This window comes from Ciconia boyciana, chromosome 11 (genome assembly GCF_034638445.1).
Source record: "Ciconia boyciana chromosome 11, ASM3463844v1, whole genome shotgun sequence".
NCBI classification, from domain to species: Eukaryota; Metazoa; Chordata; class Aves; order Ciconiiformes; family Ciconiidae; genus Ciconia; species Ciconia boyciana.
The window spans coordinates 4,394,438-4,406,815 of record NC_132944.1 but is presented as its reverse complement, the minus strand read 5'-3'; the positions used below and the strand labels follow the sequence as shown (position 1 = coordinate 4,406,815).

Here is a 12,378-nt window from a genome sequence, read left to right as displayed (position 1 = left end):
GCTGAAGGCAGCCAGGGTCTGTGGCACGGACCCAACGACTCAGCCCAGCTCCTGGCTCAGCCTGCCAGATCCTGCCCTCCCTCTCCTCCCTGCAAAACCAAGGCTCAGTCACCAGGGCCTGGCAAACAGGCAGCACACGGGCGTCCCTGCCTCCTCGGCCCTGCCAGGCGCTGGGACTCCCCGCAACGAAGGTGCTGCCCAGCTGTTGTCAGACCCGAGGGCTGGGAGGGGGCAGCACGTCAGGAGGCCTGAGCAGTCCCAAAACAACACTGCAGAGGCCAAAATAGTTTTAAAACAAGGAGCTGCTGCCTGTTGGTGAGACAGCCCAGCCCGCAGCGCCAGGCGGCCCCGCTCTCGCCTGCTGACGAGGTTTAGCTCCCTCCCGGCAAGCCCTTGAGGGACAGGCAGCTGCTCTGCTGGGAAACACAGCTCCTGTTGTGGGAACTAGAAGACCCTCTGCTGAGGGACCCCAGCTTGAGCCAGCAGCCTCCCCATCTGTGCCCTGCACTAATGCTCTTCTGCCCATTTCCAAGGGTTGTTATGTCCTGCGAGGGAGCCGAGCCACGCTGGTTATCAGCGTAAGGTTTTACTTCCCGCCCTCCAGCCCCCAGCAAGCATTTGGGAGTTGTGGTTAAGTGACCCATGGAGGCTTTACAAAGATCAGTAAGCCCAGATGAGGTGGACACTGAAGCTTTGGTTCACCATAAGCAGCACCAGCCCTCCTGCCGGACCCGACGAGGAAATGCATTCTTTCTCTCGCAAAAGCATAGCCCGCTCCATCTAGGGACTAAGGCGTACCATGTATCAACTGTCTCATCACATCCCAGCCTGCGCAATGTTCCCTTTCCTTGTGCTTAATGGCTCTGTTTGGTGCCAGAAGGCCATAGCAAGAGGACTTGATGCCTGGCTGAGCGTCCTGTGCTGGGCAAGGAGCAGCCGAGGCATCTGACTGCAGCCTGATAACGCGGCTGGATGAGTCGTCAGGGCCCTGGCTCTCCTTACTCCCACCCTTCCCCGCTGGAATGTTTTGGCCCCATAAATGAGACTTCATTCCTCAACCCCCAGATGAACCTGTCCTCTCTGTCCCAGAGCAAAGCTTGCAGCACCTTCCAACCAAGTGCCTGGCACAGCGTCGGCTCACTGGGTTAGAGGCACCCAGAAAAACCACAGCCAAGCCAAGGAACTCACCCAGGTCCTGTCCCCTGTCCTCATCCTCTGGGGCAGAGCCTCCTCGCAGGGTACCAGTCAGGGTAACAGCTAGTGTCCTAGGCACTTCCCACACAGAAGTTCCTACATGCAAATGCGGGTCAGATAATCTCTCTGTTAATGATTTGTGGCAATCTGGGAGTTGCCAAATGGGACCTGGAAGAGATTTCTACCTGCTTCCAGCACTGCCCAGGCAGAATGCTTCCGAGGAAGGAAAAGAAGCCCGTCTTGTTACCATGCTCGCTGCACTGAGATGAAGGGAAAAGGGAAAAAGGAAAAAGGAAAAGTGTTTCCTCTTGACTTCATATAAAATGAGTCTGCTCTGGAGAGCCTGGTTACATATGGGATCCTTTAAATCTCTTCAGTTACCTCCTGCACCAACATGACCCATGGCAATCATCTCCCATGGGAGCCTACAGAGCTGAGGAAGGTTTGAATTCCCTTTGCCATTCCATGGACCATCCTCTTACTCATGCGCTTGGAGACGGATGCTTCCCATCGCCCTGCTCTGGGCCACCCGTTGTTGACCTGTCTCCTTGGTTTTCGGGCGACTGTGGGGAGGAGATCCCTATGGGGCTCTGCTCACCCCAGCTGCACCACCCAGTCCTACAGCACCCTGCAGCGATGCTACCAAGAGACTTGCACACAGGATCAAACCAGGACCGAACCCTCGAGGAACATAAAGGCAGCAGAAAAGCCTCTGCTTTTCCTCTCATATCTGCTGTTTTTCTCCCCCCTGGCCCTGTTTGCTGTTTTTGAACATGCCTGCACAGAGCAGAACCATTCCATAAGCGGGCTACAACACTTGCACCCCAGTCCTCAATTCAGAGTGAGTGCTGCAAAGAGGGCGGGTAGCTCAGCTTTCCCTGCAATGTCAGGTACTCTGCCTGCAGCCACGCTGATCTCTGCCATCAGGCTGCCGTCCCCTCTGCTCAGGTAGCAGTAGAGGGTCTCCAAGCCACTTAGCCTTGGTTCTTTTTCCTGATTGACCTCAATGGCCCCCCTGCAATGTCTGCTTGCTTTTTATGTATCAGTGACTTATCAAACCTCAGATTTATTGCAGGGCTTTGCAAAAGCATGTAGAAGCATTTTGTTTTATAGACATTTTTCCCTAGGCTTCCTCCTGTTTCACCTTGTGCTTCTCCTGCTCAGCTAGGTCCACCATAAGGACATGATGCTTTGCCCGCATCATTCCCGTTTTGTTTTTATTTCTGCTTTCCAGTGCCCAAGGAGGTGACCACAAAGCCCTTGATGATCAGTCAGAGACTTGCTACTTCCCAACTGCACACCACAGGATACGGCACCTCTGGTTTGTGACCGCGCAGCCCACCACTGCCCAAGGCGCAGAGGATTCCGTTGGCAGACGGGACAGTGCCGCTTGGCGATGTACAGCCCCCTTGACACTGGCTGCCCGGGTTTTCCTAACCCAAAGCACAACTGGCTTTTCAGGTAAAGAAGACACAGTCTGGAAGGTTTTTGTCTCCCCAGGACTCCCTGTGGCCTGGGAAGGATGTGATTTTCATCACACTACCATCTTCACAGCGCTCTTCAGAGTTTGCTGAACTGCGGGTCAGAGAAAGAGCTTTATCCCTTCCCATCTTTGACTCTACAAGCGACCTGGTCTGGGACAGAAGTTCAAGGGACAGGGAGCCAGGGTAGGACTTCTTGTCCTGCCTAGCATGCAGGGAACTGCTTTATCACCTCCCCTTTCCCTCCAGGAAGAAGTGTCTTGCTGTGGTATCAAATTCATGATGTTTGCCCTTTCCACAGAGCAGGATTCTGGGGGCGAGCAAAATCCACCCCCAATCCCAGTCCAGAAAGGCCACTGATCAATGACCTTGTGCTAAGCTCTTGGCACTGTTACACTTGGGGCTGTGAGACTGGTGCAGCAGTCACGGGAGGCAGGATATAATTAGATACATTTGTGTACATCTTTGAGTCCTTGAGAGAAGAAGCTGAAAGACTGGCTGCAGGGCTGAGCTGCTCGGCCAGATGGGGCTCCACTCTCCACAAAGCCAGAGACTATCATGTTCTCCAAACGTGAGAACAAGCAGGATTTGCAGTGCAGACAGAAGAGCCCCATCTCCTTCAGCATCCTACAGGGCATGGTGGCTGGGCAAGACACCTACAAATGACATTGGGAGAGAGCAAAGGCAGGGCTGCAGAGGATACCAGCATGAGCCTATTTTCAGGACTCGGTACAAGCAGGCACAGACACACATAAACCAGTAGGTCATCTGTGGCTTTGTCTGGCCACATCATTCCCCCAGTGCTGTCTCTCTGAATAGCTAGTTACCATAAAGACAAGAAGATTTGCTTCATCTGAAAATCAGCATCACATAAGCGCCTGGACAGAATTTGTCTCACCCCTGTGCCACAGGCCTGGGCAGCCAGAGAGCTCTGCACACATTTTGATGTCTCCCCAAGACGTGTCCAGAGTGAATGAGCTTTAATGAACTCCCTTGCATCCATTGCTGTGTGTCACAGCATTCTGCCTGCATCACTGCATCAGCACAGCTCTTTTACACGCGGCGCTCACAACCTCCGACAGCAGCTGTCCTGTTGCATGGAGTGCCAGACCCCATCCTGGGTAGGAAGGTGCACGTGCTGTCGGTACGCCACCTCATAGCTACCTCTCACGAGGGCTTTCCTGGACCACAGGAAGGAATTCTGCATCCAGCAGTAGCATTGGGACGCAGCTGCTGCAGGGGCATGCAGCTCCTTGGCTTCTGCCTGCTCCGTGCACATCTGCCTTGCCTTGTTTCAGTCCCCACGCACCCACATCACTCCTGCAACACCTCCCATAGCGCTGACTACTGCCGCACCCAAAGCAATGCCGCATGTGGCGACTCTGTGCTTCGGAAGTCAAAAGCCACTCACCCCTGAACATCAGTGTCCACAAGCAGCCGGACCAGTATCCCCGTCACGGCCACAAGGATTGGGTAATGGTCCACGCTCTCCAGCCCTACGGAAGCAAAAGAAAGACAGAGCTGCTGCCACCGCACGACAGGCAGAGTAGGGCTGCACTGCTGCTTCCAGACTTAGTAGCAGAGCAGTCCAGGAGGGTAGGGACCGTGACTTGGGCTCTCTGGTGGGGCCGTGGGTTTCGTTAAGGACAGAGGAGTCCCCCCCACTAATGCAAATCCTGGACTCAGGCACTGCCCTGACGATGGAGCACCCCTGCCTCTTCCAAGCCTCAAGAGGAGAAGGTGGTCTGTCCCCTCCTAAGCAGGCAGGAAAATCCAGCTGCTGTACAGGAAATACAGGATGCCCACAACACAGCACCTGGAGCCAGTCTCTGCTAACAGGCACAACTCAGCTGCCCACAGTCACCTCCACGAGGGAGAGGGCTGATGCTGGTGAGAACGGCTTCCCCCAGCAATTCAGTGCACCCTTTACTTGATGCAGAGCACAGCAACCAAGTCTGCTACCTAAACTGCAATCTGTCCAGGGCTTTGAGCCTTTCAAACAGCTCCCACCTAACCTGTGTCACATCAATACCTAGCAAGATACCCCCCTGCCCAAGCATGGCACGGCTGCCACTTCCACCACAGACAGCCAGACTCATGCATCAGTTGCCTCGTAAGGACAGAGATCCTGGGGGGAACCAGAGCTGCTGGGCAGACAGAGGCTAAGGGCCTAGGAAGAGCATCAAAGCTCAGGTCTGCCTGGAGGATTTACATGTCTTCTGAAGACAGCACTTCTGTGGCAGTCCACAGCACCAGGCTGGGTTCCCAGCCAGGGATGTGGCAGGCCTGAGGTCTGATCCCATACACCTCTGCGCCGACCTTCAGCACACGCCATCCCCCACCTCCCAGGGACATGCCTCCAGCATGTTTTCAATGGAGAGGGACAGAGAGTCCATGCATGGACTCACCTGGCAGACGGAGGTTGACCACTCTGTCAAACAAGTTCCTTTCAGCTGTCACACGGTTCAGCACCTGGTTCAAGAGCTGTGGAGGGAAAAGCAGAGAGGGTTTGTATTTTCTGGATGGGTCTTCCTGTGAGCAGCATCCAAAGGGCATGCTTTGGGGCAGCACGTCCTTATAGGTCAGGCTCGGTGCCTGGGAGCTGGTGGATGCACAGAGGGAGGCTCGCAGCAGTGTCCTAGCTTGGCCCTGGCACAGAGGGAGGTGGCACCACACCACAGTGCTTGTACCAGACCCAAACCTCCCAGGGAAGAGTCAGACTGAGGTCAAGACACCTGAATCTCAGGATCTTCCACCCAAATCTGAATCCAACCTACAGATGATGCCAAGCTACTTCTGTGGCTAAAAGCTCTTGGCAAGCAGAAGCTACAGTCCCTAGGACAGCCACAGCCTGTGAAGAGCAAGCTGGCAGCTGCTGCTGGGCGAAAGCAGTGTCAGCGGGGTGAAGCACAGTCCAAGTCCTGCCCTGCCTGGAGCTGGCAGCAAGACAGCCCTGAAGCACAGGATGAGCGCAGAGAACAATATCTGCTTCTCTGCTTGACAGAGCATCACCGCAGGCAGAGATTTCTGCCTATGACCAGCACAGAAGGAATCAACTGTAAAGACACTTAATTAGCCACCATTAGCTCTCACCCAAACCCCCAGTGGGATGAGCGGGGACCACTCCAGGCTTGACACAACTGCTGCAAGCTGTGCACCGGCTCTCAGATGCAGCATCCCTCTTCCTGTCACCCTCATGCACAAAGAGCAGAACCCTGCACCCCTCTGTGGGCACGTTCAGTGCTGGGGCACCGATTCGTGGCAGCACCAGGACACGAGGGGGATGCTGCAGCACCCTGCTCTCTGCTGCCTATTCCCCAGCTTGCCTAAACCACCTGCTAAGGGCCCCTCAATTTTCTCCTTGCACGGGGAAAATCCTGGGATCCCAGGCTGAGCACTTCCCTCAAGATTGCCGTACTAGACCCCACTGTATCTGGCTTTGCCTCATCTGCTCAGAGCCCTGAGCCTCAACCCTTGGAGCAACCCAACCCTTGCGGTATAGGTAAGGTATATATGACTGTTCTCCACCAGGCCGGCTCATACAAGAGCAGTTGCATGTCCTCAGGGCTTTCCAGGGTTGCTCATGCTTTAGAATTAATTTACTGGATCCTAAGGGGTGTTGCGGGTTGGAATGGGGCTGTCTTGGTCACCCCAGCAGGGAAGCGGAGATGTTTGGTACCATAGTCTAGGACTGAGGGACAAAGGACCAAGATGCCTGCCCAAACATTGGGGCATGTGCCCTGTGAAGCCAGATATACTCTCTATAGCTCTTGCTCAGATGTACCACACCTCCTCTCCAAACTTGATAGCATTGCTTGTCACAAGAGCATTCAGCATTTACTGGGTGGAAGAAACTGGCCACTGCCCCTCTGAAGGAAGATTTAAGAGACTGTCATCCTCCCTCCCGGTAGAGGTAGAAATCAGCTGTGGCCAGACTAGTTGCAAAGGAGGGGAGCAGTTGCCATGTAGCAATTTTAGGGAGCACCACTTGTTCTGCAGCAGCTAGGTTTGCTGTAGCAGCTTTAAGTACTACAGCATTTGCAGCAGGAGCCCCCACTTCATAGCACATCTGGAGAGAGGACAGAGGGCCCCCCATGCCCGTTCGGAGGACACTTCACACCTCGCAAAAGGATGATACCTGGGCGAGCCTCCGAAGCAGCAGCTCTGACGACGGGCGATTCCAGTCGAGAAAGATCTCCGGCGCCAGCGTGACGGTCATTTCCAGCACCCTGAGCAAGCTCACCGACAGGTCAAAGCAGGTGGCGCACACCTTCAGCTGGCGGCTGTCCACAAAGTTCCTCTCCAAGCGCTCTGCTGCCTGCTGGATCTGCCAAGCGAGGGAGACAGCTTAACAAGGTGCCTCTTCCCAAGAGGGCTGCGACCCCCGGCCCAGCTCAGCTGCCAGGCGTGCCAAGGAATCGCTGCACTCCCAGCCCCAAGAGTCGTGTCTGCATGCGGGATACGGGCACCCATCGAGTGCCAGACACCACAGCCCCGGGCAGCACACTAACCTCCTGAATCATGCCAATGAACTCGGAGAAAGCCCAGTTCAGCTGGTTGAGGACACTGTTGAGGAAGCTGGGGGCCAGGTCACGGTCACTGCGGAGCAGGTCTGCCATGTGCCGCTGCAGCAAGGTGGAGGGACACGGCTCTGAAACCAGACAGCAACAGCTTCAGTGGCCTGGTCCCAGAGCGGCCGTGGGTGGGGGGCAAGGACTATTATGAGCAGAGATCTCGCCTGTTGGGCCTCCAAGCGCTCTTTTGCAATGCCAGCCTGAATTAACCAGGGAAGAGCCCTGCGTGCTCATTGCTGCCCATGTGCACGAGAGCGCTGCCCTGAAGCTTAGCACCCTTCGTGCTCGCCTCTGCAGAGGCCCATGGTCAGCTCAGCATTAATTGCTCCTGATAGCCGTGCGGCAGCTGCCTGGAGCCTGCATGGCCAGCCCTGGCCTCATGTGGCCGTGCCTGCCTGCCTGCGTCCGGGGAGGAAGGCATCTACCAAATCCCACTGCTAAGAGGTTTCTGCATGGAGCTGAGGCTGGCTGTGTGCTCAGCAGGCTCCCCGGCCAGGTTCAGCCCAAGCACAGACACATCCCTGTGGTACGTGGCATCTCGCCTCTGGGCTTTTTTGCTGTCAAGAGCACAGACGGGGTCAGACCCAGGAGCTGGGAAACACAGAGTTAGGGCTGTGTGGGGTGCCGGTCCCCGTGCACGGGCAGGGAAAGGAGGGGGACACACAAATGGGATGGAATCTTCTCCCCGGGAGGGTTACCAGAGTTCAAACCACAGACTAAAATTCAGGGCTTGGAGAAAGAAACTTGAAAAGATTTACCAAGTGTAAGAAAAAAAAATCCAACTACTTTTCCCTCTACTAGAAACTATTAGTAAGTAAGAGCAGGTAGAAACTCTGGCAGCACTGGCACAGCTGTGCTGTGACTGCAGAGGGTCTTTGGGGTGGCAGCCTGCTCGAAAGGCCAGCATGGGCAAAGGAAACACGCGGCGACCTCCATCACATCCCTAGGGACCGAGAAGCAAGGCGTAACTACAGGCAGATTGCTAGCTGGGATTAGCAAAACCAGAGGGGGATGGCAGGAGACCATCAGCTCAAATGGGAACAGGATAAATTATTCTGTAAATACCCACTAATAATTGCCATGAATTTCTGTTGTTATGGAGGACGCGCTGATGTCTCACAGTGCAAAATCACTCCAGGCAGGCCAGCGCCCTGACTTTGATCCTGCCTAAAAGCACATCTTTGGGAGGGATTGCATCATGACAAATGTCTTTGATGTCCTACTCCCACCCACAAGTACTCCCCAGCCCTTGGCTACACGTGGCTCAGGGACTGCCCAGGCCAGATGTCCTTTTTATGTATTTAGTGATCCTCAGTGGATTTCTTGCCCAGTGTCTCCTGAAACTGTGTAAGCCTTTAGCATTGAATGTGTCCTGGAGCAACATGTCACAGCTCAATTGTGTGCAGCGGAAGGAATTCGGATTTGAGCTTGGCTCCTACTTGCTTTATTTGACAATATTTATTCTTTGCAGCCCCCTCCTTCTGGTGGGAGAGACAGAGAGATGCTGCTCTGCAGTCACTTCCTCCAGCCAGCCATGATTTCAGACCTTTATGATAGTCTTTTGAAGGGGAACAGCCCCAGCCCGTGCAGTTTCTCATACAGAAACCGTCACATCTTTGTCCCCTTCGCCATCCCTCCCTGAGCCTTGCCTGTTCTCCCAGGTTTTCTTTGGAGAGGTGGAATCAGAAGCGCACGCAGCTTCCAAACCACAAGCGTGTGGCAGGTTTGCACAAAGGCATAACGTGGTTTTGTTTTTGTTCTGTTCTCCTTTTCTCATAATTGCTGTTGTGTAATTTGTTCCTTTGACTGGGCATCAAGCTGATATTTTCCAAAAGATTACAACAGGATGAAAGTTCAAAGATAACCCTTTTGTAAGAATTACAGTTCAAGATCCTCAGGAACTTGCTGGTCGCAAGGCGCAAGTGGACAAGCCCAGGAATCAACACTGGAGCCCACCTCGTCGTCTTCTCCGTCAGCGACGGGAGATGTGGCACAGCACACCCTTACCAAATTTGCAGATGACACTAAATGAGGAGCTTTGTCCAATGCGCTAGAGGCACCCTGAGACACTTGAGGACTGGGACAAAAAAAATGATCATATTCGACAAGAAGGAGAAAATTCTGCATCTGGGGAAGAATGACCCCAAATATCCGTCCTGGCTGGGAAACAACGGTCTGAGCACTGTTAAAGGGGTTTTGTAGGACACCAGCTTGGACAGGTGAAGGCTCTCGCTACAACTAAGAGGTGGGTGATGGCAGGAGGATGTGCTGAGCAGATCAAGGGGAGGTGTCACGCCTCTGCTTGGCCCTGGGGAGATCATACTTGAAATACCATGGCTCTTTTCTCAGAAGGGTGCACAAACAGGTCCCAGGGAGCCCACCCTGCAATCTTGTCTCTAGGGGTTATGCTCAGCTCGCAGCCCACTGACTTTTAATCACATTTTCCCCTCACGTTCACTACTCTACATCTGGCGATGCTGAATTCCATTTATGTTTTCTCTCCCAGTCATTCAGAATTGGAAGGTCCTTTCGTAGGGTTGAGTTTTTTGTGTCTTCTTTTCCCCAGCCTCCCCTCAACGTGTAAAAAGCACTTTTTATTAAAACTGCTGACATACTAGCCCCCTTCCAGCCTTCAAGTACCGAAGCAGTTCTAGGCAAGGATCACCACTCCTCACGGATGAGCTCTGAGGATTGTCCTGTTGGTCTGTCGCCAAAGCCTCTTTTACCAACATTTCAAGTCAGGGCAGATCTCAAAATGAATCACCCAGCCAAAGTTTACCTCATTTGAAGGCAGCTTTGGCTTTTTGAAGGATGCTCTTATGCTTGTAATAACTTGCTTTATCCTGATTTTTAGCCAATGACTATTTCCTCATGGTCTTTTTCCAATAAGTGGTGTGAATTTGCTCCAAACCTCCAATTCTAGGTTCTTAAATGCTTTCCCTGCTGCTGGCAAAGACTGTGTCAGTCTATAAAAGCATTAAAAAGTGGTGTCTCTTGTCAAACTTCTCCACAGTTACGTAGGTTTTTTTAAGGTTTTAAGCTAACACCAGGAAACAATGGACTTCCTTGGCTTTTGTTGCTCCCAAGAGGATTCTGAATCTAAAAGCCACTGCGATCACTGCTACTCTTTGAAAGCAACATAAGGAACCAGCCCTGGAATACAGCAAGAGCAGCTTTGTCCCTTGCATATGAGTTCCCACATGAGGTTCTTCATGGGGCAATCATTAGTGGTATCCAGAAACCTAGCCCTGGTGCTGTGTTCATCTTCGTGTGCAAGATGTTCACCTTTGCCGAGGCATTCCCACTCACCTCCTTCACGTCTCAGTTATGACCACCCTCCTGGGTAACGACACAGCCCTTACGTGTGCCATTTCAGACAGGGATGTCTTTTCATAGGCAGGCTGTAGATACTCACTGATGTGGTTACTTCCTTGATCCTCGCACTAGTATGTCATTAGTGTTTCTAAAACTTGTAACTCCCTAATACAAAAGCCACTCAATCTTGGCTTAGTCTTCATTATGACAGATAAAGATCAGTCATTGGAACAGAAGTTGGTGGGTTTCCAAGGCCAGAAATTATGACCTCAATACATTTAATGTGGGCAACAGAGCGTGGCCCCAAGTGGTTACAGATATATCTGATGTTTCCACAACTGAAACTTCCTCGCAAAAATATAAGCAAAATAGTCAGAGGAAAAAAAAAGATCTAGGTGTGTGTGGGGAAATAGTGAATAAAACCACCGAATTCTTTAAGGAGATTATTAGGCAGCCAGAAAGCCCCAGTGCTACAGCAAGCACTTGGGTTAAAAGGTTCACTGAGACCAGGATGAAGCCAAGACATAAGTTAAAATGTAGAAGGTAAAGTGAACATAATCAAACATAGTCAGCGGTTGATGAAAACAAGGAGAAAAGGGGTAAGAGAAGGAGAAGACATAAAAGAAACATCCATGACTAGCCACGCTACATGCAAAGTTTCTTCAACTATAGGAAAAAATTCTAGCAGAATTATTAAAAAAAGTAGTAATGGGAGAAAGTCTAACAGTAGCATAGGGCCATTAATAGACAGAGTTAAAAATTAATAAAGCAGACAGAGTGGAAGCCTTCAATAAGTGCTCCTACTAGATAATTGTAAAGAAGCAGGGTCATGTACTTTCATCACAGGAAGATAATTATGTACTTTATAGTTTGCTAATCACCCAGGAAGATTTATAACAGGGCTCTTTGTGAGACTTCTTGGTCAGCAGCCCAAGGGGGGCTCTGGATGCTGCAGCATCTACAGTAGAGCTGGGAGGACAGAGGAGGAAAGCCCAAAACGGACCAGATTCAGAAGCAAAGCAGTTCCACCCAACGTTAATTTGAGTTTTCGAAAGGATCCAGATGTAAATGTGACACAGCTGCCGCTCAGTGGCTGTGGCTGTTGGCCTGATGAAACAGCAGTGAAAGAGGTAAGCTGGGGATGCAGCGAGCCACGTCACCGGTAAACTGCGCCCGTTCAAAGATGTATTTAGAGAGGACCAAAGGGAATGTTGCAGGGTGAGGCAGAAGGAAAGCAAACTGCATTCAGGGGATGAGATATCAGTAAGGTCGAGTGCAAGGCATCAGGACACACCAGCGCGTGCCTGGGACTCACGCATGCCTCCAGAGCAAAGCGCTGGCAAACAGGCTAATGCACGTTTTGGCTCCCTGACCAGCAGATCAAGAAGGCGTTCTAGCCAGCATGACACTGGCAACTCTGGGGCTGCTAAAAACATGTAAAGGTTGAACACCGGCACTCAAAGAAAAGCAAAACCTCTTCCTGAATAAGACACAGAGGCTACACTTTCTTTTCACCATTAAAAAGGACCAAAAAGTGAGTTTACCCTGGTATACAAGCACTTTTGAATAATAAAATGTTGTAAGGCACAGAGTTTAACCCAGCAGAGAAAGACAGAGCAGCAGCAGTTGAAGACAGAAGATGAGGTGAGGATAGGTTTCCCATCAGGAAAAAGTGATAGATTTATTTCTGAGGGTGAGGAACCACAATCAGAAGGGTTTGGACAGTTCAGCTACCACCAGCCGATGCTTTTGCTGTTGTCAGATCGAGACAGGATTTCTTCCTGAAAGACTTCTTTAGTTTAGGCAATTTGCTG

General features: G+C 52.0%; 1 protein-coding gene across 3 annotated transcripts in view; it reads right to left on the bottom strand.

The window, feature by feature from the left end:
* Positions 1-12,378, bottom strand: part of RNF123 (ring finger protein 123) — a 52,158-nt gene that overhangs the window by 9,666 nt on the left and 30,114 nt on the right. For all 3 annotated transcript variants that reach the window (XM_072876437.1, XM_072876439.1, XM_072876438.1), the window contains 4 exons: positions 7,187-7,326; positions 6,814-7,002; positions 5,084-5,159; positions 4,087-4,171 (listed from right to left, as the gene is read on the bottom strand). In XM_072876437.1, coding sequence (XP_072732538.1) covers positions 4,087-4,171; positions 5,084-5,159; positions 6,814-7,002; positions 7,187-7,326 — 490 coding nt within the window. The remainder of the gene's footprint in view (positions 1-4,086; positions 4,172-5,083; positions 5,160-6,813; positions 7,003-7,186; positions 7,327-12,378) is intronic.